At 41.2% G+C, this 23,536-nt stretch overlaps 1 protein-coding gene across 2 annotated transcripts in view; it reads left to right on the forward strand.

The window, feature by feature from the left end:
• Nucleotides 1-23,536, forward strand: part of LOC149162684 (V-type proton ATPase subunit F) — a 96,450-nt gene that overhangs the window by 64,754 nt on the left and 8,160 nt on the right. For both annotated transcript variants that reach the window (XM_089437340.1, XM_089437341.1), the window contains exon 4: nucleotides 8,314-8,396. In XM_089437340.1, the coding sequence (XP_089293466.1) occupies nucleotides 8,314-8,396 (83 nt within the window). The remainder of the gene's footprint in view (nucleotides 1-8,313; nucleotides 8,397-23,536) is intronic.

Below are 23,536 nucleotides of genomic sequence, written 5' to 3' on the forward strand. Positions count from 1 at the left end.
TAGAAGTCTGAGTTTATCTTCTGGCTTTTGTGGACCATATACATTTGTGAGCAAATAAACTTCCTTGTCCCCCAAAGGTTGGATGACCACTGATAGATAGTTCTTGGATGCTTCAGCATATGGGATACCAAGTTTCCAAGGGTTCCAAAGTGTGAGAATTCCTCCTGCTGCTTTGGCTGCATTAACTTCTAGATATTCATATTTAATAAGCCATTTGCTATGTATCTCTCTTATTTTGTCTATTGAACATTTTGTTTCCTGGATAAAAACCATATCTGGTTTTTCTTCTTTCATTCTATTGCTGAGATTTCTTTGTTTCCTTTTACTTCCTAGACCCCTAATATTCCATGTTGTAAGCTTCATTAAGAAAGATTTGTAAATGAGTAACTAGTTAGGTCTTTCATCTTACCTGAGTTGATCATGAGTTTTCCACACTCTGTCAGTAGCTCATTCTATTTTTTCCTTCCTCTTTTCCTGCTTGGGTTCTTGGGAGCTTGTCCCAATGTTGCCTCCATTGTTTTAACCCCTCCGTTGTCCTGACTATCATGGTTTCTTTTGACCCCCAAACCTTTTGCCTGAGTTCTCCAGAGGAATAGCTGTTGCACTCTATTAAACTCCTCTTGAGGTAGCGAATCCATTCCTTTGGTAGTTCCCTACTCCAGGAACTTTTCTAGATCGAGATGCTCCCTTTCAAGAATATCCTGCAGTTCATGATCCTCTGTTCCCACTTCGCTCGGGGTCATCTCTTGGTCCCTGTCAAGTTCCATAGTGTTCGGCAGATCCTCCTTTTGTTGGTTGTTTTCAGGTATATCCTCCATGCTATCATCCTTTTCCTTCTCTGCAGGGCTATCCTCCAGTATCTAGTTCGCTTTATCGTGCTCCTCTTCTTCTTCTAATACCTTGAACCTATTATGACTAAGCTGCTTTTCCTCGTTGATTTTCTTCTGGTTCTTTCTCCCTCCTTTACCTCTGCTCCCCACTTTGTTAAAGCTTTCAGTTTCTTTCCCTGAGGTTGCTTTAATTCTGCTCTCCATTTTGTTTAAGGGGCAGTCTCTGAAGAGATGCCTGTGTTCATGGCATTTGCGACATCTGAAAGGAACATGCTCATAGTCCACCGCTTGCACCCATTCTTCATCATATACTTCTAGAATTATTTCATTCGGTAGAGCTCCAGAAAGGTCCATCTCTACACATATTCGGGAAAGGAGGTATATTTTCCTCGCATTGTGGCCTCTGATATTTTAAAAAAATGCCCTAGTTTATTGCCTATGGCTTTTAATGATTTTGGCTGCCAATAATCTAGAGGTAGGGAATAGAGTTTTATCCATACGGGCACCGAAGTGAATGTCTCTCGCTCCGGAACAAAATTCATCACCCATGGCCACATATAGAGGCCTGCAGCAGCATAGAAGTATGGTCCTCCTTCAAACACCCTGTCTTTATCCTCTATGTTTGTAAAAACTACTGTGAAGAAACCCTTGGATCCAAGGTGCAGATCTATATCTCCCTTAGGTTTCCAATGATTCTTTATCCATGCATGTAAAGCCTTCTCTGTTGGCCATAACCCCATGAATTTACATATCACTGCATAAGTCGCCATGTGCTCCCTATGTGCCTGTAGCGCTGGATCACTTAACACCACTCGGGGTGTGATGGTTGCCCTAGGCTTACATGGTCCAGTCTGATTTCTGGGGTCAGCTTTCTGATTATCTCCTCCTATTCGCTTCTCTCGTCTGACTTCTTCCTGCGTATCTGCCTGCCCCTGTGAGCTTTTGTTTTCCTGTTTCCCTCTTCCTAAAACCCCGGTTTCAGCTTCCAGTGGTTTCTTGAATCGATTGGAGACTGCCTAACTGTAGGAGGGAGTGGAACTCCCCCCTCTCGCCTCTCCATGGTGCCCAACACTGTTCTCCTGCTGCAAACCCTAGCTCAGTGTGTTTTTCTTCAGCTCAGAATCGCTCCCTTCCCCGAAGATATTAAAAATCGCGCTTGATCTAATTTTCATTTTGTTTCACTTAGCTTATTTTCCCTAATTGCAATTTTACTCGCAACCTCACTTTGAGCAATATTTCATTTCGAGCAATTTACAATCAACAAATGGTTTTGCAATTTGTCACTTTATTTTGAACATCCTCTAGCAATTGCAATTCATCATTTCTCTCTAACATTTACCTCCAAGCATAAGCTTGGTTGATAGACTTTTAGGAAATCTTCTTGGATCTTCCCAAATCTGAGTTTAGAGAAAAGGCTAAACGTGTTGGAAAATGCCGGAATTAGGGCAGCTTATTATTTCATTTTCCATACATGACATTTATCTGTGATATTTGATTATTATTTCTTTGTTTATTATGCTTATGTTCATCATCAAATAAATGCCAAAACAATGCAGATCACAACCATAAGAGAGAGACACTAGAAATAGGCTCCAAGCCAGGGCAAAATCCCTCCACAAGGGGAAAACCCATGAGAACTTCTTCTTATAGAATCAAATCAAAGGAGACTTCCAAGACCAAACCCTAGACATTTGCTTCCATCAATCAATAAACCAGACTTCCTCCATAAGTTCTCCAAGGACAACGAAATTAGAGCTCTTCAAAAGAATGAGTTGTAGTACTCCCTTAACCTCAAACCTGAGGTAACCATAGGTACTGCATATGTAGAGCAGAACCTACCTCTTTCGTAGACCTTTTCCACCTTCGCACCTCCTTCTAGCCGTAGACCCAAACTCATTCTTATATGAGTTTCTTGTCTAGCTAATGAAGGTCGAATTGGTATCTTTATCTCAGTTTTAAAACTTCGACTTGGATTCAGAAACGACCGAGGGTCGACTTCGACTCCAACTCGGTATCGACTCGGCCTAGTTGATTTAAATGACTCAGTCGTTGTAAAAAATCATTAAATATTTATTTTTTAATGAAAAAACATATTTTTAAATATTTTCATTAATGTTTCCAAACTCAAAGCATTATAATATAGAGAGAAGACAACACATGATCAAAGTATGCTCATGAATGTATCTATTATACCAAAATGGCACCTAGTGCACTGTCCAATACATGTACTATATAGAGATCAGAACAAAAACACATAACCAAGGATGCTCTAAATGCCATCTACAACAAAACATCATTAGTTACTATTGCTAAACAAGGCAAGATCATCTGGCTGAAACTCCGAATCAGAATCAGACGGGAAAACCCATGGCTCCTCCTCACTACTGCTCCAAAAATGTTGCAGGAGCATACATCTCAGCGATTTCATTATGTTCTAGTTAACTTAGGGGTCTTGTGTTTCAAGGAAGTTGGATTCCTATGTATGTAATTATTAATGTTTTGAGTGATTAGAATAGGAATTAATTAGATATTGTGAGGATATTTGTAAATGCTCTCGAATGTAGGAGAACATGAGTGATGATGAGTGATGACGAGAGAGTTGGAAATCAATTATAAGTCTTAGACTAGAAAGTGGTGTCATGATTCGTGGAACTAGAGAGGATTCTTAGGGATTACTGAAGTTAAAAGTGGACTTAGAGGATATTCAGGATTTAGTTCAGCAGATTAAGGATCTGAACCAGAATTGGTTAAACAGAACCTTTTGTATAAATGTAAGGCTAAAAGGCATAGAAGGTAGAGAGTCAATCAGTCAGTCAGGAGTCAGAGAGTCAGTCATTTAGGCCTACAAGCAGGAAAGGAAAGGCCACTGATATTGAAAATCAGGCCGAGGAAGAAATTTCTGTGTAATGGTTGTTTATTAATACAAATAACTTGATTCTGAGTTTGTGTGATGTGTATTTGAATTATAAGTTGTGTGTGAACTTGAGTAATTTTGCGTAATGTAGGTTGCAGGTGTGCAGAATCAGAGAAGAAGTGCAGAGAGGAGTGTTATGGTTTTACACATAGATAGTATTGGAGAAAGCCTTTAATGTTACAGCGAAGGTGAAGGAAGCATAAAGGTGTGAGCAGAGATCGAGATCAGAACAAGTGAAGATCGTGAGGCGAAGACAAATACACAGGCAAAAAGCCGAATGGGCGATTATACAGTAAGAACCAAAAGAACGTAACGGTGCACAGGAACCATTGGATCTGTCAGATCAATGGACGAGTTGGTGTGCGATAGACAAACTAATATTAAGTCGCACAAAATAAAGTTAAGAAGATGAATGGCAGAGATTAAAACCACATGATAGAAGAAGGATGAAGCGGTCTTTGCAAGGGATAAGCAGTTTCTCGCGCGCCCTAAAGGTGGTAAGCAGTCTTTCAAAATTTCACGCGATTACATTTAGTGGTTGACACGTAACACACGGTGGAAAGAGAAAACCACTTTTCTCGCGTGCTTCCAATCTGATATCGGTTGTGCAAATATCTGCGCAAGATTGTGCGATAATCGTTGGATCGAGTGGGATTGATCAACGGTGGTGATCAACCAAGTTTGTTGGCGAGCGGATGACGCAATAGCCATTGGATCGGATGAGACAGATCAATGGTGGAGATCGGCTAAGCTAGTTAGTGATCGGGTGACGCAATAACTGTCGGATCGAGGAATGAGATCGACGACGGAGATTTAACGTGCTAAGGAGAGCATCAATGTATGTGTAAAGGTTTGTGGAATGGCGGAAAGGTAAAGTTTAAGTGTGGTTTATGAGATATTTCTGTTATACGGAAATTATAATAGAAATAAGCGGATTAATGTTTTATGGGTTAAGTTTGAGTTTAACCAAAGTCTAAAGACCATGGTATGGTTGATAAGCGTGGGTGTAATCTGATTAACGTATAATTAAATAGCTTTCGCTTAAGCATTTAATTAAAGAGAGTTAAACCTTGGTTACGGGAAGATTTATTTAAACAAGAACATTAGAATTCCTAGGACGTGTATACGACATGCATTTTATATGCATATTGTGGGTATATGCGGCTTAGGCTGCATCATTGGGGTATATGCAGCTTAGGATGGCGTCAAAAAACCAACTCCGACTCTTCACAAACTCCTCACAAATGCTCACACAAATTCAATGAGATAGATGTGAGTTAATGTGAGGGGGTTGGGTCACTTGGGTCACTCTTATAGGCTTGGGAGAGGGGTAGAGGCATTAAGAAAAAAAAACCAAAAAAAAATAAAATTTGAAGTCAGAGTTGCCGAGTTTTTTCCCCGCAGACTAGCTCGGCTCGACCGGTTTGGTAACAAACCGACTATCGGACCTGTTTTTCTATCTAGCTGACCTGGGCAGGGGTCTGGCTCAGTCCACCAAGCCGAATCCGATTCGGACCGACCTAGTTTTAAAACACCGATCTTTATATAGCCTTTACATGAGGCCTTCGAGCCCTCATAAGGCCGACTTCTTAACTTGCTGGCCGACTTGATTTATTGGAGCATCTAAATATTTCTAATATACAAAATAACAATTTTCTTTTCTTGATACATGAGCCCTCCAAGGGACTTTACATCATGACCTTGACTCTTTGACTTTTTCTTCATAACCCCTAGAGCACTCAATGGGTGCTTTGACCTAGGACAAATAACCATGGGAAAGAAACCCATTTATAAATAAATAATTTTTTTTACAAAAATATATTTTCATTTTCTTTCTTTTGACAAGTACAAAGATTACATCAAGTCATGATACAATTATGAAGACCAACACTAGTTACATTTCAACAAAACGCATGACCACACAGTTCTCTTGTGGCCTAAAACCTTGTAGGAACGATGGCATGGGGGTTGACTTGATGGGTTAAGTGGATACTTTGCTTTTGAGGTTAGACCTCTCCACTTAAGACTCCTCTTGCAATCACCTCAATCCTTACCAGGTTGACAGATTTGAAAAGAAGTAACGTTTTAGATAGGCACTTAACCAAGAACACCTTAATACACAAACACCTTGCAATTTTGAATGGTTTTGCATGCACTTGGGGCTTGGATCTTGTTGAGTATTTCGTTTTTTGCTCTTTCTCAAATACATGCAATATATTTTGGAAGCACTTACATCTCTTTCATTTGCATGTATTTCAGTTTCATTCTTGTACCTTGCTTATGCTCATCAAGCTTAAAGTTTTAGTGATGCTATAATATTTTATGTGAGCATATTTCCATTTGCAAATACAATCATTTACTACTTGCAAGCATTTATTTCCAATTAGCGCTTTCTTTTTTTCAAAGTTGTACCATCTTATTGTAGTTTTGGTTTGATTCACTAACACTTGTCCTGCAGCTTTTTATTTCATTGAACTTGTTGTATCTTGAAGACATTTCCATTATTGCAAGTGTTATATTTGAGCATTTATTTCATTTCTTGCAAGATATATTATTTGGCCCTACTTACATTTATTTGTCTTGCAGGATACATTGTTGAGTCATATTGATCTATTTACATTTTTAATGTTGAATACATGCTCATTTGCACTTGCTAAATTCTTTATTTATTTGCTTCAAGTTACATTTCAAGTCATTGAATGTTTGATGCTCTAATTGATCTGCAAATTATCTCCTATAACTTGTTAGTTTTAGCAACTTTTCCTTAGAAATCTTCCTTAGGGTCCACCAACCTTGGCTTTAGCTAGGAGAGAGCATAGATGGAGAGAGTTGGGATTAGGTGACAGCCCCTTCACTGAGCTTTGCCACCAAGGCCACACCTAGTGGGGTTAAGAATTTTTTCCACATTAACTTAGGTGTGTAAGCAAGGCTGCAACAGACTCCAAGGTCAAGACTCAAAACCCACCTCTTGTCTCACATATATATTGGCCTTCGTTGACCTCATTTGGCATCACACAATCACTCATTCATTTGACCAATCAAGGAGATCTGTTCACACGTCACAGGAGAAAGAAGAAGGATTATCTATGCATTGACCAGCAAGCTTTGACTTCGGTTGACCAGCATTGGCTTGACCAGATTTCTGTTGTTTGACCGACTTGTTTGTTTGCATAGCATTTGATGTTTGTATGACTGTAAAAGACATTAGCTGTTGATCATGGAGTAACTTGACTTTTGGAAAATCCTTCATTTTATAATGAAGCTTGTGTTCTGTTTCAGAAGAAAAAATGAAAATTGTTACATCTTTTCTGCTGGTATTTACATGCTAGCAATTTTTATATATTTATGATGCAATTTCGAGACACAGATCAATGAACAATTAATCTTTATTCCTAAATAAAAAGTAGCCATCAGAAAAGGGATGTAAACTGCATATATTTCTTAAATCCATACTGTGGACAGTTGACGTTGCCTTAGTTCGCCGCCTTAATAACACCAGATCTAAAATTTTATATGGAGAAGTAGGTTTGAAAAGCAGAAGCCAAAATAAGTCTCTGGTTGCTGGTTTGATAGGTCAAACAATTTTTTCTTAGCCATTGACCAGTGTTTAATTAAAATTATTATTGATAATATTCCCCTCAATGTAAGTTATAGTAATGCTGCATCAATGCTCCTTATTCATGTTCTCTTGCTGCCTGTCTTCTTTAGTCATGCTACGGAAGTCCAATGTTTTATTCTTCTGCAGTTCGTTCTGTCATGAACATAGGCAATTGGGGGATAAAATGGTTTGAAGTTTGATGGATTCTCATCATCAGGATACTCTGACAACGATATTCTCTTATTATTTGTATGTATGCAGTTGGCACCCTGTTTCCAGAAACCTGAATATGAGACTGACTTCTCATTCCATTCCCATTTTTGTTCCTATTCCTGTCTTGAGTCTTGACACCACATTAGATCATTACTGACCAACTTTATATGCATAATATATGTCGAGAGGATGTGGCTGCATGTTTTTTTTGTTAACAGAGGAATCGGCAATTGGAGCAGCCTCGCAACTCGCGTTACACGGGGCCGATTTTGACCGCTACCACTATAACCCCTGGGAAACTGCACCTGCCCCTCTCCACAGCTCTGGGTTAGTCCGGGGGAATTGAACTCGTGACCTTCAGTACAGAGCCCACCTTTCTAACGAACTTCACCGCATTGTGATTACCAAATCGCCTACCCCCGTGGGGCTGAGGCTGCATGTTTCTTATTCCCCTGAATTTCTAACAATTTCTCTTTCGGTTCCCATTGAGCATTTTGTTTTCTGTTTCTGATCCTGGTAATGTAAATTGGCACTCTGGTATACTTTCCAAGCAGTTGATCTGGCAAGATTGAAATTTAAGTAGATGAATTGGTACTTAATAGAGGATGCTGGAAATGAATATGTGATACAATCATAAATTAATTTCTCTGTCTGTTTTCTTATCAGTGTTTATAAATGTGTCCGTGTTCAACAGTCTTAAACTCCTTTTGTTTCTTGCTAATTCTCATAATTGTATTGTTCATTTTGTTTTATTTCAGAGACCACAGTAAAAGCTATTGAAGATGCCTTTAAGGAATTTACGACAAAGGATGATGTTGCTATTGTGCTAATCAGTCAGTATGTAAGTTGAGATTAGCCCATTTTTTAAATGTTATCTAGGGAAATCATTTTTATAGGCAAATGAAAGGTTAATTATGAAGGGGAACCTATATGAATATGGATAAAATGATTCATGTATCCTCTGTGAATGGGAATATGATGAAATGTGTGTGTGATGTGGATTGTACCATGGTACAAAGTGGTAATGTGGTGAATATGGTAAATGACGGGAAAATTTGATGAGAGTGAGTGTGTAAAGGTGAAACACTAGGGGAACACTGTGAGGACACAAACAACTAGGATCAAGAGGTGAACCCACCATGCAACAACCAAGTGAAAGTAGTGACTAAAACATCAAAAGCAAGGGGAATAATCATATGGTCTCCTCAACAATAATTGTCCATGGAAAAGCACTTGCAACAAGATGAAAGATACCTCATGTGCCGCTGAAGCAACCTCCACCAACTGCAAACATGAGCAATCCAACTGATATGCTGAAAATAGTGAAAGGGCATGTCACATGATAAATTGATCATGCCATATCATATTGTATGAAAGCTACCTTGGTCCTTGAGACTATGTTAGAACTTAGTACATTACTATTTTATTTTATATGCACAATATGTGCTTGGTGAGGTTGGGTGGGTGGTCATGTTATACCTTGAAAACTTCTAGCTCCATTTCTCATGCCATTCCCCTTTCCTATTCTGTTAGCACATTACTATTTTATTTTAGAACTTAGTACATTACTATTTTATTTCATATGCACAATATATGCTTGGTGAGGTTGGGTGGGTGGTCATGTTATACCTTGAAAACTTCTAGCTCCATTTCTCATTCCATTCCCCTTTCCTATTCTGTTAGCAAATTACTATTTTATTTTATATGCATGATATACACTGATGAGTTTTTTTTTATTTGGAGGGGGGCGGGAGACGTGGGGGGTCGTGGGTGGGCTTCATTTCTCATTCAATTCCCCTTTCCTGTTCTGTTTCCTGTTTCCTGTTCTTGTAATACAGCCAAAAATGGATCTAGGTTGGATCTGGTTGGCTGTGTTGAGAAATCCAAAGAGTGGCAGTTACACGATTTCTCTTGTTATGACATTATCTTGTGATGGTTTATTACTATTATGTGTTCATTCAATTTATCTTTTCATTATCATCAAGACTAATGCCAATCAATAAATAGAAGAGGACACAAGATGTAGGTACGTTGCCAGGGCAAAACCCCACTCTAGGGGAAAACCCGGTCAAAATTCTTCCTTCAGTAGATTCAAGATGAGATGACCAAGACCCTTACAAACTAAACTAGAGACTTCCTCCATCATGTCATCCTTGTTTGATCTTCCTTTCACTTATCACTGTGTTAGCACCAAACTGTGTTTACATCGAGACATCATCATTGTAATATCACCAAGACCTTATCCTTATAATGACACTGAGACCTTATTACTGCAAGAGCACCGAATTGATGTCGCTGTGATACCATCGAACTGAAGTCACTGTGATAGCTCCGAATTAAGGTCACTGTAATAACACCGAACAGAGGTGGCACCCAAACTGTAATACTGAAATAGCACTGAGTCACTGTGACATATCACCGAGATTGTGGTTACTGTGGAAGAACCGAACTGTGGTAATATCAAACTGTGGTAACACCAAACTGTGGGAGCACTGAATAGCATCTAACTGTATGACTGCAATAGGACTGAACTTCTGTGATGGCACCAAAACCTTCTCTGTATTTGAACTGAAATTCTGCCTCTTGTCTCCACCAAAAATCTTCTCTGAAATCTGCACTTGTATCACAGAAAAATTGTCACTGAAATCCAAATTTATGTCATTGTGATTACCGAAATCATCTCTGAAAAATGCGAGCCTCTGTTCTGTGATTTTATGCGAAGTCCTAGGCTTGTATATATAGCGTCTGTCCATTATAAATGAGCCGACATAATATTTTGAAGAGCAGTGTCACTGTATTGAGCCAACAAAAGTTCTTTTGAGGGTGGCCGACTTGATGATTATTTTGTGGCCGACAACAAGGAGACCTTGATGGAGGAGGATTCTTCAAACAAAAATATACTTTGACAATAACCTAAAGCCTACAATGGAGGCTTGATCTATAACAAATAAACCAAGCATGAAACCCATGCTTTAACAAGTCAATTCAATAATAATAAAAATTCTTTTTTCTTTTCTTTTGACAAATATTATATTTTGACTCGAGTACAATTTATGAAGACCGAACCTAGTTACATTCTTCAACAGGTGGTACATAATGGGTGGGCAGTTCAACACAACTAGGCTTTAGACAGCTATTTCTGCTTGTGGGGTGCTATCTGAACTTTAAATTTGGATGGTTGGAAGTGGACCAGTCTTTGTCATTTTAAAGTTAGGTACACTGGGGGTTTCTTGTTACAATAATTTTAACTGGTAGTGTCCTCAAGGACTACTAGGGAGATGTAGACCCATGTTTTGGGTATAAATATAATCTAAAGTTTATACTTGTTATGTGATGCATGTTAATATTCTGATGGGTGTTTATTGAGTGGGTGAAGTGTGTTACCGCTCAAAGTAGCGGGGGTCTTGTAAGGGGATCCTAGAGGGGCAACTGCTCGGTCAAGGGCAACAATGGAGCAATAGCTTACTGTCACTTCAGCTAAAGCTCCCTACTCTCTACGGACTTTCAGCGATAGGAGGAGACCCGGTATGAAGGGAATCACCTAGATAAATGGGTCAATAAAGGGAAAAGAGTGATTCCTAAAGAGGCCTATTCACAAGAGAGGCTCAATATATGGCTTGCTTGCCAAGGAGGCAAGATGAAAAACTCTCTAAGAAGGGCCAAGAGGGTCTTGGGGCTAGGTTTTGCGAATGAGACTCCTTAAATGGGTCAATAAAGGGAAAAGAGTGATTCCTAAAGAGGTCTATTCACAAGAGAGGCTCAATATGTGGCTTGCTTGCCAAGGAGGCAAGATGAAAAACTCTCTAAGAAGGGTCAAGAGGGTCTTGGGGCTAGGTTTTGCGAATGAGACTCCTTAAGGAGGGACCTAGTCGTAAAAACCCTTATGAAGACTTGGTTTCCAAATGGTCTTTGAAGAATTACCTTCCAAAAGTTATGGGACCACACGAGACCAAGTGGACTGTTAAAATTGGCAACTAGGGCCAAACTCCATGTGTGTCATCTTATTTATGGCAGCTGATATTTTTCTTGGATCCCTCTCATTGAGAGGTGTAGGATTGATCTAAAGATCATCCGATTCCGATAAGTATTCATGGAGTTATGAATTTATTTGTGTTATAAGACAATTCGTCAAGGTCGACCAACAACCAAATAAACCCCACATGTGCTCAACATTTTAGTATAAAAGGAGATGACTTGATAGTCATTTCTACACACACTTCTATCTTGATTTCTTTCCACTTGTCTTGGGTTTTAGTAGAAGAGAAATCTAGGAGTGGAAGCCCTAGACGTTCTAGGATTGAGGCTGCACTAGCAGCAATCAAGAAGAAGAACGCTACCCTAATCTAGAGGACGCAATCAAGTGAGAAGCCCTAACGCTACAAGGAGGACAACCCTAGTATCTATGCTATCAAGAAGAAGCCCTAGCCTATACGTTGGCCTCTACGCAGCCAAGAAAGAGGCTGCCCTAGACAACGTGTGAAAGAGAGGTTGTTTGTGTGCTCTTGTAGCGAGAAAGGCCGAAGTTTGAAGCTTAGGGCCGTAGCAAGAAGAGGCAATTCAGCGTGGGTGAAATAGGGCTGTTCTGAAGCCATTTTAGGAAGACTGAAGGGACGAAAGGAGGCTGAGTATCTTGCTAGAAGGTCGAGGAGAAAGGGAGCTGTTTGAGGGCTCGTAGAGGGTGGAACAGTCCTCTAGAAAGGCTGCCGCAGGCCTGTTCTAAGGGCTGTAGGATGCCACTATAATGAGAGGAGGGCAGAGCCATTATTAAGGGCTAGAAGGCTGCCCAAAATTATTGTGAAGGGGACAGCCTTTCCTTGGAGGACAACTGCATTAGTTAAGGGCAAATTTGGGCAGTTTTTAGGGGCTGTTTGGCTGGGTGTGTAAGGGCTGCCAAATGTCCTAACCAGTCACCACATAAGCAGCAGTGAAGGCAGCATTGGAACAACAGTGTTGTGGACAGCTAGGCAATGGAGCATGGTGGAACCATGATGCATGGACAGCAAGACAGCAAGGCTGCGATATGCCCAGAACAACAGTTTTTTGGGCATGACCTAAGTCACCTGACACGGGGATTCGGGACACGTAGGATTCGAGATTCGTGGTGTCGGATTCGGGACATGCTGACCCCCCGGAACAGGACACGTTAGGACTCGTTATATATTATTTTATTAAAATATATATATATATATATATATAATATATATTTAAAATATATATATATATATATATATATATATATATATATATATTAAAAATTACTAAATTATATATTATCATATTTCTTACACAAATTTTAATTAATGATACAAATTTATTGATTTCAAACATAGATCTTGATTCTTCATCTGCATAAATTTAAGGTAACACTAATAACTTATAACTTTGTCTATCTGCCTTTGGCTTTTTCAACAGCGGAATACTTTCTTCACTGAATTTCTGTGCTTAAATGGTCAAAGGCTAATACATTGCTGAGGGTAGGGTTATAATTAGTTAGAATGTTGTCTAAAGAACTTATATGGGCAATTCCACTGCATAGGAACTGCTTTTTATGAGAATAACATGGACATTTAAGTTCATTACGTCTAGCTGAAATTCAACGAGACACATTTTTGACAATTATGGCACATAATACCTACAAATAACATGTCTATTGCTATGCATATAGCTTGTTTCTCACTCCAAACAAGCATGGCACTGTTATAAACTTATAAACTTATATGAACATTGAATATCAATATTATTATGGTTGATGGCAGTTGCCTATAACTGGTACGATATTTTAAGAGATCCGAAGTACATTCAAGCTCAAGTAGCCTGGAATAATTATGCAACAGTGGCATATTCAAAGACAACTAATGTATTCAGAACTCCAAAAACGATTGATGCTCAGGAAAACGATAAAGTTATAAACTGTAAGACTACTGAGATGTCTTTTTAACCAATTCAAGGGCCCCAAAATAATGTTACATTAGCATTCAAGTCTGATTTCAGAGCAATAAAAATGATTACAATGCGTTGCCAGTTTGACCATTGATCCAATGATCCACCATAACCACGGTCCACTTCTGTTATAATTTATAAACTGCGTTATCTGGTGGACTACTTACCTCAGACCTGGTGGACTGTGGACGTTTGGTGGTCAATTCTCTTTGCTGAGAGTCCGCTCCTCGCTGCAACAGCACAATGAGTTGCCAAATGACTTGCAAAATGAGCCTGTCAACGAGCAAACACGCCCCTTTAACCTAGCAGCAGGAAACGAGTCCTAGAAACAGGACACGTCCCAAAAATTGCGACACGCTGTGCAAATTCGGGACACGTTATAGGACACGATGTGTCATAAAGGGACACGACGTGTCATGCAGTTTGGACACGAATCCGTAGAGAATCGTGTCGGATTCGCGATTCGACAAGACTTTTGGACGAATCCGGTATCCTAGGGCATGACTGTTAGGTACAGCAGTGCAGCAATAAAACCAGGACAGTTAGGCAATGGTAGATACATATTTGGAGCAGCGTAAGTATGTTATGTTGCTGTAAAGACAACAACAATGCTGGGTTTGCTGTAAGTATATTGAGATAACAAGCCGTGATGGAACAATAGTACTAGCAGCAATGATATTGTGCCACAATGTTCAATGGGACAACAACATGATGAGACAGAACAATGAAGGGATTGCCATGTCATTGTGTAGCAGTGGCACAATGGGACAACAAGCATGGACATCATGGATCGCTGTGGCAAGCAAAAGAGACATGTTGTATGACAACATGGTTCAACCATGGCACATGGGACGACAGTGCAGCCTTAGGTGCATCAGTCATGAGGTCCATCATTGTGATGATGGGTGCAACACGGTGAGGTGCAGCTGATGACGAGATGCAACACGATGATAGGTGAAGGAGTCACCTTGGAGAATCAGTTGAAGCAACATGTCTTCAACTAATCTCATGTATCATCTTCTTAGAGATCTATGCTCTTATCTAGATAAGTCAAAGTGTTGACTTCTGTTCTAAATGTACTATCTCTCTCTCTCTGTTGAACTATTGAAGAACATAAAAGAAGAATTGATCAAGGGTTTCCCCACATTGGGGTTTGTCCCTGGCTAACGTCATATCTTGTGTCTTCTTGTCTTGGCTTGTCTTCTGCGATTTATGTTTCTGTTCTATCTGCAGTTTACTTTAATGCTGATGTGATTGCTAAGATGGAAAAGATATTGATCTAACTATGAAAATTGAAATAAATTGCTCTAAGCATAGAACATACCTAAAATTAACATGGTATCAGAGCTAAGGTGAAGACAATGCCTAAGCAAGAGTGAAAGAACAATCACCGAAGACAGTTGAGAAAGGACAAAAGGATCAATGGATTCCTCATCCCTCTTCAAATTCACCAAGGGTGAAACCGAAGCAGAGAATATTATCAGAATGGCGCAGCGGAAGTTTCTGATGGCCTACCTAAAGATCACTTCATTGGGAAGTCCGGATCTAAGGGTGGAAGGAAAGGAAGATGCCTTGTTTGTAAATAAGTTTGACCATTATGCGAAGGAATGTCTGAATGGTACAGACACATCACTTGATGATGATAACAATCATTCCAGGGACATCTTCAATGATCAGAGAAATGACAGGTAATGCAGGTCATCAAGGAAACGACCAACTCTTCAAGAAAGCAAGGAACCACAGGTATGAAGAATCAAATGTTGTTTCTGATAAGATAAAGAAGTGTTATCTTGTATTGGCCCTCTCCTTCAGATTCTTTGGGATTCTGGCTTATTGATTGTACCGCTTCAAGGCACTCCATCAGATAGAAGGGTGCTCTCTCTAATTTGGTAGAGATGGAAACAATCGTGGGATTATACTTGGAGCCGATGCCACCTATCCCAGAAAGGGTGTAGGGAATGTTACCCCTCAATTGAATAAGGGTAACTCGATTCATTTACAGAATCTCTTTTATAGAAGAAGAACTTGGTGTCCATTTTGGCAATAGAAGTCAAAGGTTACAAGGTGGCATTCATCGATCGATGGAAAGGTACGTGTTTGAAAATAAAATTTCAAAGATGCTTCTACTCATGGGTTAAGGGTTGGAAATTTGTATCAAGTTGCAGGATGCTCCATTGGGGACCATGTCAGTTGTCACATCTCATCGATAGCACCGAAGGTCTACTTTATGGGACCCTACCCGATGTGAGTAAGATGGTGACAGGGATTCTTGAATTCAAGAAGAGCATGAAGGTACATGTCCGAGATGTACCGAAGGAAAATCTTACAAGGGGACCATTCCCCTCATGTAGCAGGTCCACAGGTTTGGAACAACCCGAGGGGTTTGAGATTCATGATCTGGAATCTTATGTAGGCAGGTGGAAGAAAGCCCCCTATGGCTTGAAGCAAAACACCTCGGGCGTAGTATGAAAGGATTGATAGCTGTCTGATGAAGCTGAGATTCACTAGGAGTGAAGTTGATCCAAACCATTGCTTGAAGGTTGTGGATGATAGACCTTTCATACTGACACCTTATGAGGACGACCTCTTTCTGACAGGTGCAGACCTCTCATTTGCAGAAGTAAGAGGGAGTTGGATTCCAGATTTGGAATGGTGAACTATAAGCCTGTGACTACCTCAATGGAGCTTAACTTTCAGAAGTTATGTGGTAGTGATGTCGGACCAGATTTGGGAAATGCCTCTGAGTTTCCTAAACTCATTCGCTTTGATGTTCTTGGTGAACTTCCATTCGGATATATGTTTTGCAGTTAGCATGTTGGGCTCATATTTGGTTGAGCCTCACTAGATTGGTGCCAAGAATCTTCTGAGATATCTTCGGGGCACAATCTCTCATGGATTGAGATACACTGTTGGAAATGTGAAGCTGCATGATTATGGAGGATCTCAAGAGCACTTCTGAGTGCTGATTCTCTTTAGGTTCTGCTTGATATCCTAGATGAGTAGGAAGTAGAAGATGGTTGCTTTGAGCACCGCTGAGACCAAATATATAGCTACGAGTATGACCTCGTGTGAAGCTGCACGGTTGTGGAAGCTCTTCAGTGAGCTGTTTGTACACATGATGGATACCATCGTGATCCTCTGTGTCAACCAAAGGGAGATTCGATTGTTGAGGAATTCCGTATTCTATGATTGCTCCAACAGATAGACATCAGATACTACCTTATCTGGGATATGGTACGTCGATGAGCGAGGAGGCTCCATCGCATTGAGACTGATGTACAGGTCATAGACATTCTGTCAAAGCCCCGGGGAAAGGTCAAATTTGTGACTTTCCCGAATGACTTGGAGTCGTTGAGAGACCTTCTTATGAGGGTCCTGCATGATGCATGCATTGAGCTCTGGGAGCTCTAGGGGGATTGGGGTACTTATTGGAGCAACAAACGACCATAGGGCGACTCACCCTCCCCTAATGGTGCGTTGTGTACAGGGTGAATGGCTCAACCTTCCCCTGTGATACCCCGTGGCGACTTAGGGACAGGATGAGTGGTTCTCCTATCGAGGCATCCTACCCATGCAGTCTGGGACTCATGGGAAGTACCTCTCATCTGGCCAATGAGCAGGGAAATGGGGTTAGGGACCATAGTAGTACTATTGATGGATGCATCGTTGTATCTACCGTACTCCCTATGCTAGGATGACCTCCATTGATCTGGGATCAGTATGAGTGGTTTGAGACACTCTTGTGATATTGATCTAGGATCAATAAAACTGACTTGGGGTCAGTAGAGAAGGGTATGAGACATTCTCGATCAATTCTTCTTCTTCATGGTTTAGCAGAACAGAGCAGAGTAGAGCAGTGCAGGGCACTGATGGCAGAGATAGCATAGTCAGACATATGGATTAGCGGATGGAGTTCTCCCTAGTTGAGAGGGAGTGTTAAAATTGGCAACTAGGGCCAAACTCCATGTGGGTCATCTTATTTATGGTAACTGATATTTTTCTTGGATCCCTCTCATTGAGAGATGTAGGATTGATCTAAAGATCATCCGATTGCGATAAGTATTCATGGAGTTATGAATTTATTTGTGCTATAAGGCAATTCGTCAAGGTAGGCCAACAACCAAATACACCCCACATGTGCTCAATGTTTTAGTATAAAAGGAGATGACTTGATAGTCATTTCTACACACACTTCTATCTTGATTTCTCTCCACTTATCTTGGGTTTTAGTGGAAGAGAAATCTAGGAGTGGAAGCCCTAGACGTTGGAGGATTGAGGCTGCCCTAGCCGCAGTCAAGAAGAAGGACGCTGCCCTAATCTATAGGATGCAGTCAAGTGAGAAGCCCTAACGCTACAAGGAGGACAACCCTAGTATCTGCGCTATCAAGAAGAAGCCCTAGCCTATATGCTGGCCTCTACGCAGCCAAGGAAGAGGCTTCCCTAAACAACGTGGGAAAGCGAGGTTGTTTGGGTGCTCTTGTAGCAAGAAAGGCCGAAGTTTTGAATCTTAGGGCCACAATAAGAAGAGGCAATTCAGCGTGGGTGAAATAGGGTTGTTCTGAAGCCATTTCAGGAACACTGAAGGGATGAAAGGAGGCTGAGTATCTTGCTAGAAGACCGAGGAGAAAGGGAGATGTTTGAGGGCTCGTAGAGGGTGGAACAGTCCTCTAGAAAGGCTGCTGCAGGCCTGTTCTAAGCGCTGTAGGATGCCACTATAATGAGTGGAGGGCAGAGCCATTATTAAGGGCTAGAAGGCTGCCCAAAATTATAGCGAAGGGGACAACCTTCCCTTGGAGGACAACCACATTAATTAACGGAAAATTTGGGCAGATTTTAGTGGCTCTTTGGCTGGGTGTGTAAGGGCTACCAGATGCCCTAACTAGTCACCACATAAGCAGCAGTGAAGGCAGCATTGGAACAATAGTGTTGTGGACAGCTAGGCAATGGAACATGGTGGAACCATGATGCATGGACAGCAAGACAGCAAGGCTGTGATATGCCTAGAACAACAGTGTTTTGGGCATGACTGTTAGGTACAATAGTGCAGCAATACAACTAGGACAGCTAGGCAATGGTACATACATATTTAGAGCAGCATAAGTATGTTATGTTGCTGTAGGGACAGCAGCAATGCTGGGTTGCTGTAAGTATATTGAGATAACAATCCGTGATGGGACAACAGTACTAGCATCAATGATATTGTGCCACAACGTTCAATGGGACAACAACATGATGAGACAGAACAATGAAGGGACTGCCATGTCATTGTGCAGCAGTGGCACAATGGGACAACAAGCATGGACAACATGGATAGCTGTGGCAAGCTCATGAGACATGTTGTATGACAACATGGTTCAACCATGGCACATGGGACAACAGTGCAACATTAGGTGCAACAATCATGAGGTCCAGCATTGTGATGATGGGTGCAGCATGGTGCAGGTTGCAGCGCGGTGAGGTGCAACTGATGACGAGATGCAGCATGATGATAGGTGAAGGAGTCATCTTGGAGAATCAGTTGAAGCATCATGTCTTCAACTGATCTCATGTATCATCTTCTTAGAGATGATCTATGCTCTTATCTAGATAAGTCAAAGTGTTGACTTCTGTTTTAAATGTACTATCTCTCCCTCTCTCTCTCTGCTAAACTATTGAAGAACATAAAAGAAGAATTGATCAAGGGTTTCCCCACATTGCGGTTTGTCCCTGGCTAGCACCACATCTTGTGTCCTCTTGTCTTGGCTTGCCTTCTGCGATTTATGTTTATGTTCTATCTGCAGTTTACTTTAATGCTGATGTGATTGCTAATTTGGAGAAGATATTGAGCTAACTGTGAAGAATGAAATAAATTGCTCTAAGCATAGAACATACCTAAAGTGAACATGGACCCTAGGTTAGGTCAAGGGAATTGGATTGAATAACCAATGGTGTACTTGAACTAATTAGGGAGGAGAAGGGGGCCAAAGAAAGGTTTTTTTATGAAAGGTAATGCAATGATCCAAATGAGATTACTAGCCAAGGGAGACTTAGGGCAAGAAATGGTCCTCGAGTTAGGGCTTGCAATATCTCGAGATCCCACCGTCAGATTTGCTTCAATTTTGGAGGGCCTCTACAGCAAACATCAGCGTAGATGTGGACCAAAAACAAAGTGTTTGGATGGCTAGATTGTGAGATAATTGATGCCCTAGGTGACCTATGTAGGCTAGGCCTAGAGAGAAAAAGAGAAAGGTGAGAAAAATATGTTTTTAGGTGATCACCTGTGGAGGATCAATGCCTAATCCTCTGTGAGAAACGGAGTCCCGATGATTCCAATGCCTAGGTTGGTTTCATTTAATCAAGGAGGCCTCTAAAACAATTTCGCATGTCAATTAGGGCATGAGAAAAATTGCTTCAAGGTCTTTATACTTCAATGTGCAATATGTGATGACTTGTCAAGTTAAATTTCAATGAAATATCTCTAGGAACATTCACTTATTTAAACATGGCCCATAACATGATGCAACACTAACAAAAGACAAATTTATACCCTTTTACCCAAGAAAAGCAACAAAATTTCGGCCTAGTATAGCGAAAATCCCAACATCATTTATGTGACATAGAAAAGAATGACAAAATAGCATTAAAAGAGCACTTACATGTGAGAACAAGTATATCCAATCATCATCATATGCCAATATAGAAGCTCTGTTAGGATTCCAAGAAACTCTCCTAGGTTGTAGCTCAGAGATGCCTGGTAACATATAAATTCAACTTATTGTTGCAATGGATGAATGATGCTTGTCCAAGCAAGATAACCACTTCTACTTTGTCTCACTCCAGACATGCGTGAACACTCCTAGACTACAAGGCTTTAGACCACCAACTACTCACAGTTTAAGGATTAGGTGAATATGGAGAATACTGACCACACCAGCAGATGCACAAGACCATGTGATGGCCGACTGCAACCAGTAAAGAAGTCTGCAAATCTAGTCTCCTAATGCACAGACAGGATGACAGCTCTCTGGCACTAGATGAAGAGAAACCTAAATGACTTATTCAATGATACATACAAGATTTTAACACAGAGATAGGATGACAACTACTCTAATGCTAAACATCAAGAGCTCAAGAATACAGCATATCAGGCACAACTTGGAACAGAAGGGAAATGGAAAGTGAGCAATTAACAACAAAAGAAGCTTGTATTAGCTGAAAATGAAGACGAGACGCTGCAAGTGTCAAAATAGTTACAGTCTCCAGAAGTTGAACCTTACATCAAAACATCAACCATCAACCCTGATTACATCTTGTTTTTGGGTATATATAGAGTTTCATTACAAAGGCACTTGGTCGTTTAGGTATGGAGGGGTCATAATTGACCACCAACTGCATTTAACTGCCTGATGGAGTCTCTGAGTGTGTTTGCTTGCTTCAGTGGGTGAATCTGATCTTTTCAGGTGCTTTGCTGTCCTCTCAGGCAGCTGGAGTGTTCGTATAAATGAAGTTCCATAACTGCTAAATGCAGTTACATGCTCGTGCTCTGTCCTTTTTCTCTTTGGCCATACTGTTTGTTAAATATGGTTGTTGAGGAGCAAATGTGACTGGTACTAGTGAGCCGGTTGCCTTCGTCCTTCGGGCACACGGAACAGTCAAGGGACGTGGACTGCATGGCGAGTGGACGAGTTGGATGAGGGAGAAAGATCGGTCGTCGGATAGGGAGAATAGACGGCGGAGATGGCTTGGTGGAGGATATCGGAAGAGGTGGGAGCGGGATGAACGTGGGCCGTTAGATCTCAGGCGGACATATCTAACGGTGATCAGGTGGTGAAGGTGCGCGGGAGTTATCAGGCGGGAACGGAAGGTTAAGCGATAAGCAGTATCGATCGCACCGCCTTTGGGCGTTGGGCGGTAAAAGGACGAGGGTGTGTGATCCCATTCAGTGCATGATACGTAGTGGTAGAGGAGAGAGAAAAACCGCTCTCCATCGCGCGCTAACGTTCCAACACTTCGTGGGCGTGAAACGTGCGAAGGCCGTCGATCTCGGCGGAGATGATCAGACGGCGGGGAAACAATCGTGCAAGTTTCTTTGTCGGGTGTGATGGGAGCCATTGGATCAGTAGGCGGAAATCGACGGCTGTGATTAAAGGCGATGATTCTATAAAGGCGCAAAGTCGTATGGGTGCGGTTTTATGGGGTTTTTTGGCTTTAGCGCTTGGGGCTTACAACAAAAGGGGTTTTGTTGGCTTTTTAGAAGAAAAACAGAGGAAATAGAGATGAAGGGAGAATGAGTGGGGCTAAGGAAAAAGGCGAGAATGATCATTATGAGCTTCCTTTAAGCATAACCGAGCGGACCAAGTTCATTTCTGACCTTCAAAAATCAAAGCTATGTAGCGGAGCTAACAAGTTCCAAGACAAAAATGAATGTATCCAAACATCAAAATTCATCCATCCATCCAATTTCGTCCTCCAAAGAGAATAGCGAAAATCTCACAAGAGAGTATGATCAATCCAAGTGATGATGCTAAAATGAATCCTCATCACTTCTATTTATACACTTCTAATGAGTTTGATTTAGCTACCTGGGCTTACATTAGGAGCTAGAATAAAATAATGTGCAAAACAACTAACTTTTGGTGACAAGCCCACCAAACTAGCTTATGAACAAAAGAATAAGCCTCTCAAGAGGTTGAATGATCAATACTACATGCCGTTGGGCCTTCTAAGAAGCTTGATGAAGTCCACAATTGTCACAATGATGAATAGGACTCCCAAAAGTAATGGACAAGGGGTTGCCCCCTTGTTCTCCAGATAATAAACCTGTGGTGCTCCCAATGGGTGTGAGGGCACACAAGTAACCTCATGGGTCTCCAAGTAGATCGAAGATCACTGTAGACCATTTATAAGGGCTCAGATGATGGTGTAAGTGATGCCACATCAACATACAAGTCTTGGGTCATCTGCCAAGTTCGTGGTACAACTGTGGGGCCGACTAGGAATGGTGAACCTGGTGCATATTCCTCGTCCAATAGGTGAATCTCGAGTAATATTTGAACATCTCTGGGATCCATGGAGTGCTGTCTACTGCTGTGGAGGCCCATGGCTCTCTACACACACCTTACATGTACCAATGTAGCCCTCTGGAGGGTTAGTTACTCGTATACGAAGACCAAACGCAAGATGGAGACCATTTGCAATCCTGCATAGGATCCAATGCCTCTCCTAGCCTTCTCGTACAACAATTCATTTAAGGAAATCGAGTTAAAGAGCTTAAAAACCATGGACAACGGGTGGGCAATTCATAATGGCATGCCCTTACATAGTGGGCTTTGGCATGTGCTAATGTCTCCAAGCTCCAAATGGGGTTAACAAAGTACCCTATTACGTGGTTTCTACCTTTAAAGGGGATAGTATGTCCAAGGTACATGCTTCAAAGGGTGGTGGCATGTGATAAAGAGATGAATGGAGTAGGGAATGAAAGGGGTAGCCCTAGGCCACATGTTGCAGTACAAGGGTAGCTAGTAAAAGGGAAACCCACACTAGGGTATGTAATGTATAGGAGGGAGCAATCGTGGTGCATGAGGTGCCCTGGCCTTGATTTTTCCATCATTCTTTATATGCCTTTTGCCTTTTATGATTTTTCTTTGATTAATTGCTTGGGGCTCAAGGGATAAGAACATGATGTGTTAAGGCATAGCAGTGGATATCTCCTTTAAGGTAGGGCGGTTCATTGCCCACCAGGGGTTGGGACAATCATGGGTTTCTAAATGATAAAGGAGGCTCATCTAGGGCCTATAGGAACTAGGGTGATGGCCATGATAAGGGGTAGAGCTCATGTATTGGCTTTTGCCCATGTGCTAAATGTGTTTGTCCCGACCATCGTTTGCATTTTGTGGTACATTTTCTTGTTGAATGTGGCCAATTATGCTCTTACTTTTCTTTTCAGCTGCATCAACCTCTGGGGCATCATTCCAAGTCTGACCCAATGTGTGGGCAAGGGGAGGGGGAAGGCTAACCCTATGTGGATCCAGGAGTGAGAAATGATGAATGGGGTTATAATGA

Source organism: Pinus tabuliformis, chromosome 5_2, assembly GCF_031772625.1.
Source record: "Pinus tabuliformis cultivar Carrire ecotype Pingquan chromosome 5_2, CPIR1, whole genome shotgun sequence".
In the NCBI taxonomy this organism is placed as follows: domain Eukaryota; kingdom Viridiplantae; phylum Streptophyta; class Pinopsida; order Pinales; family Pinaceae; genus Pinus; species Pinus tabuliformis.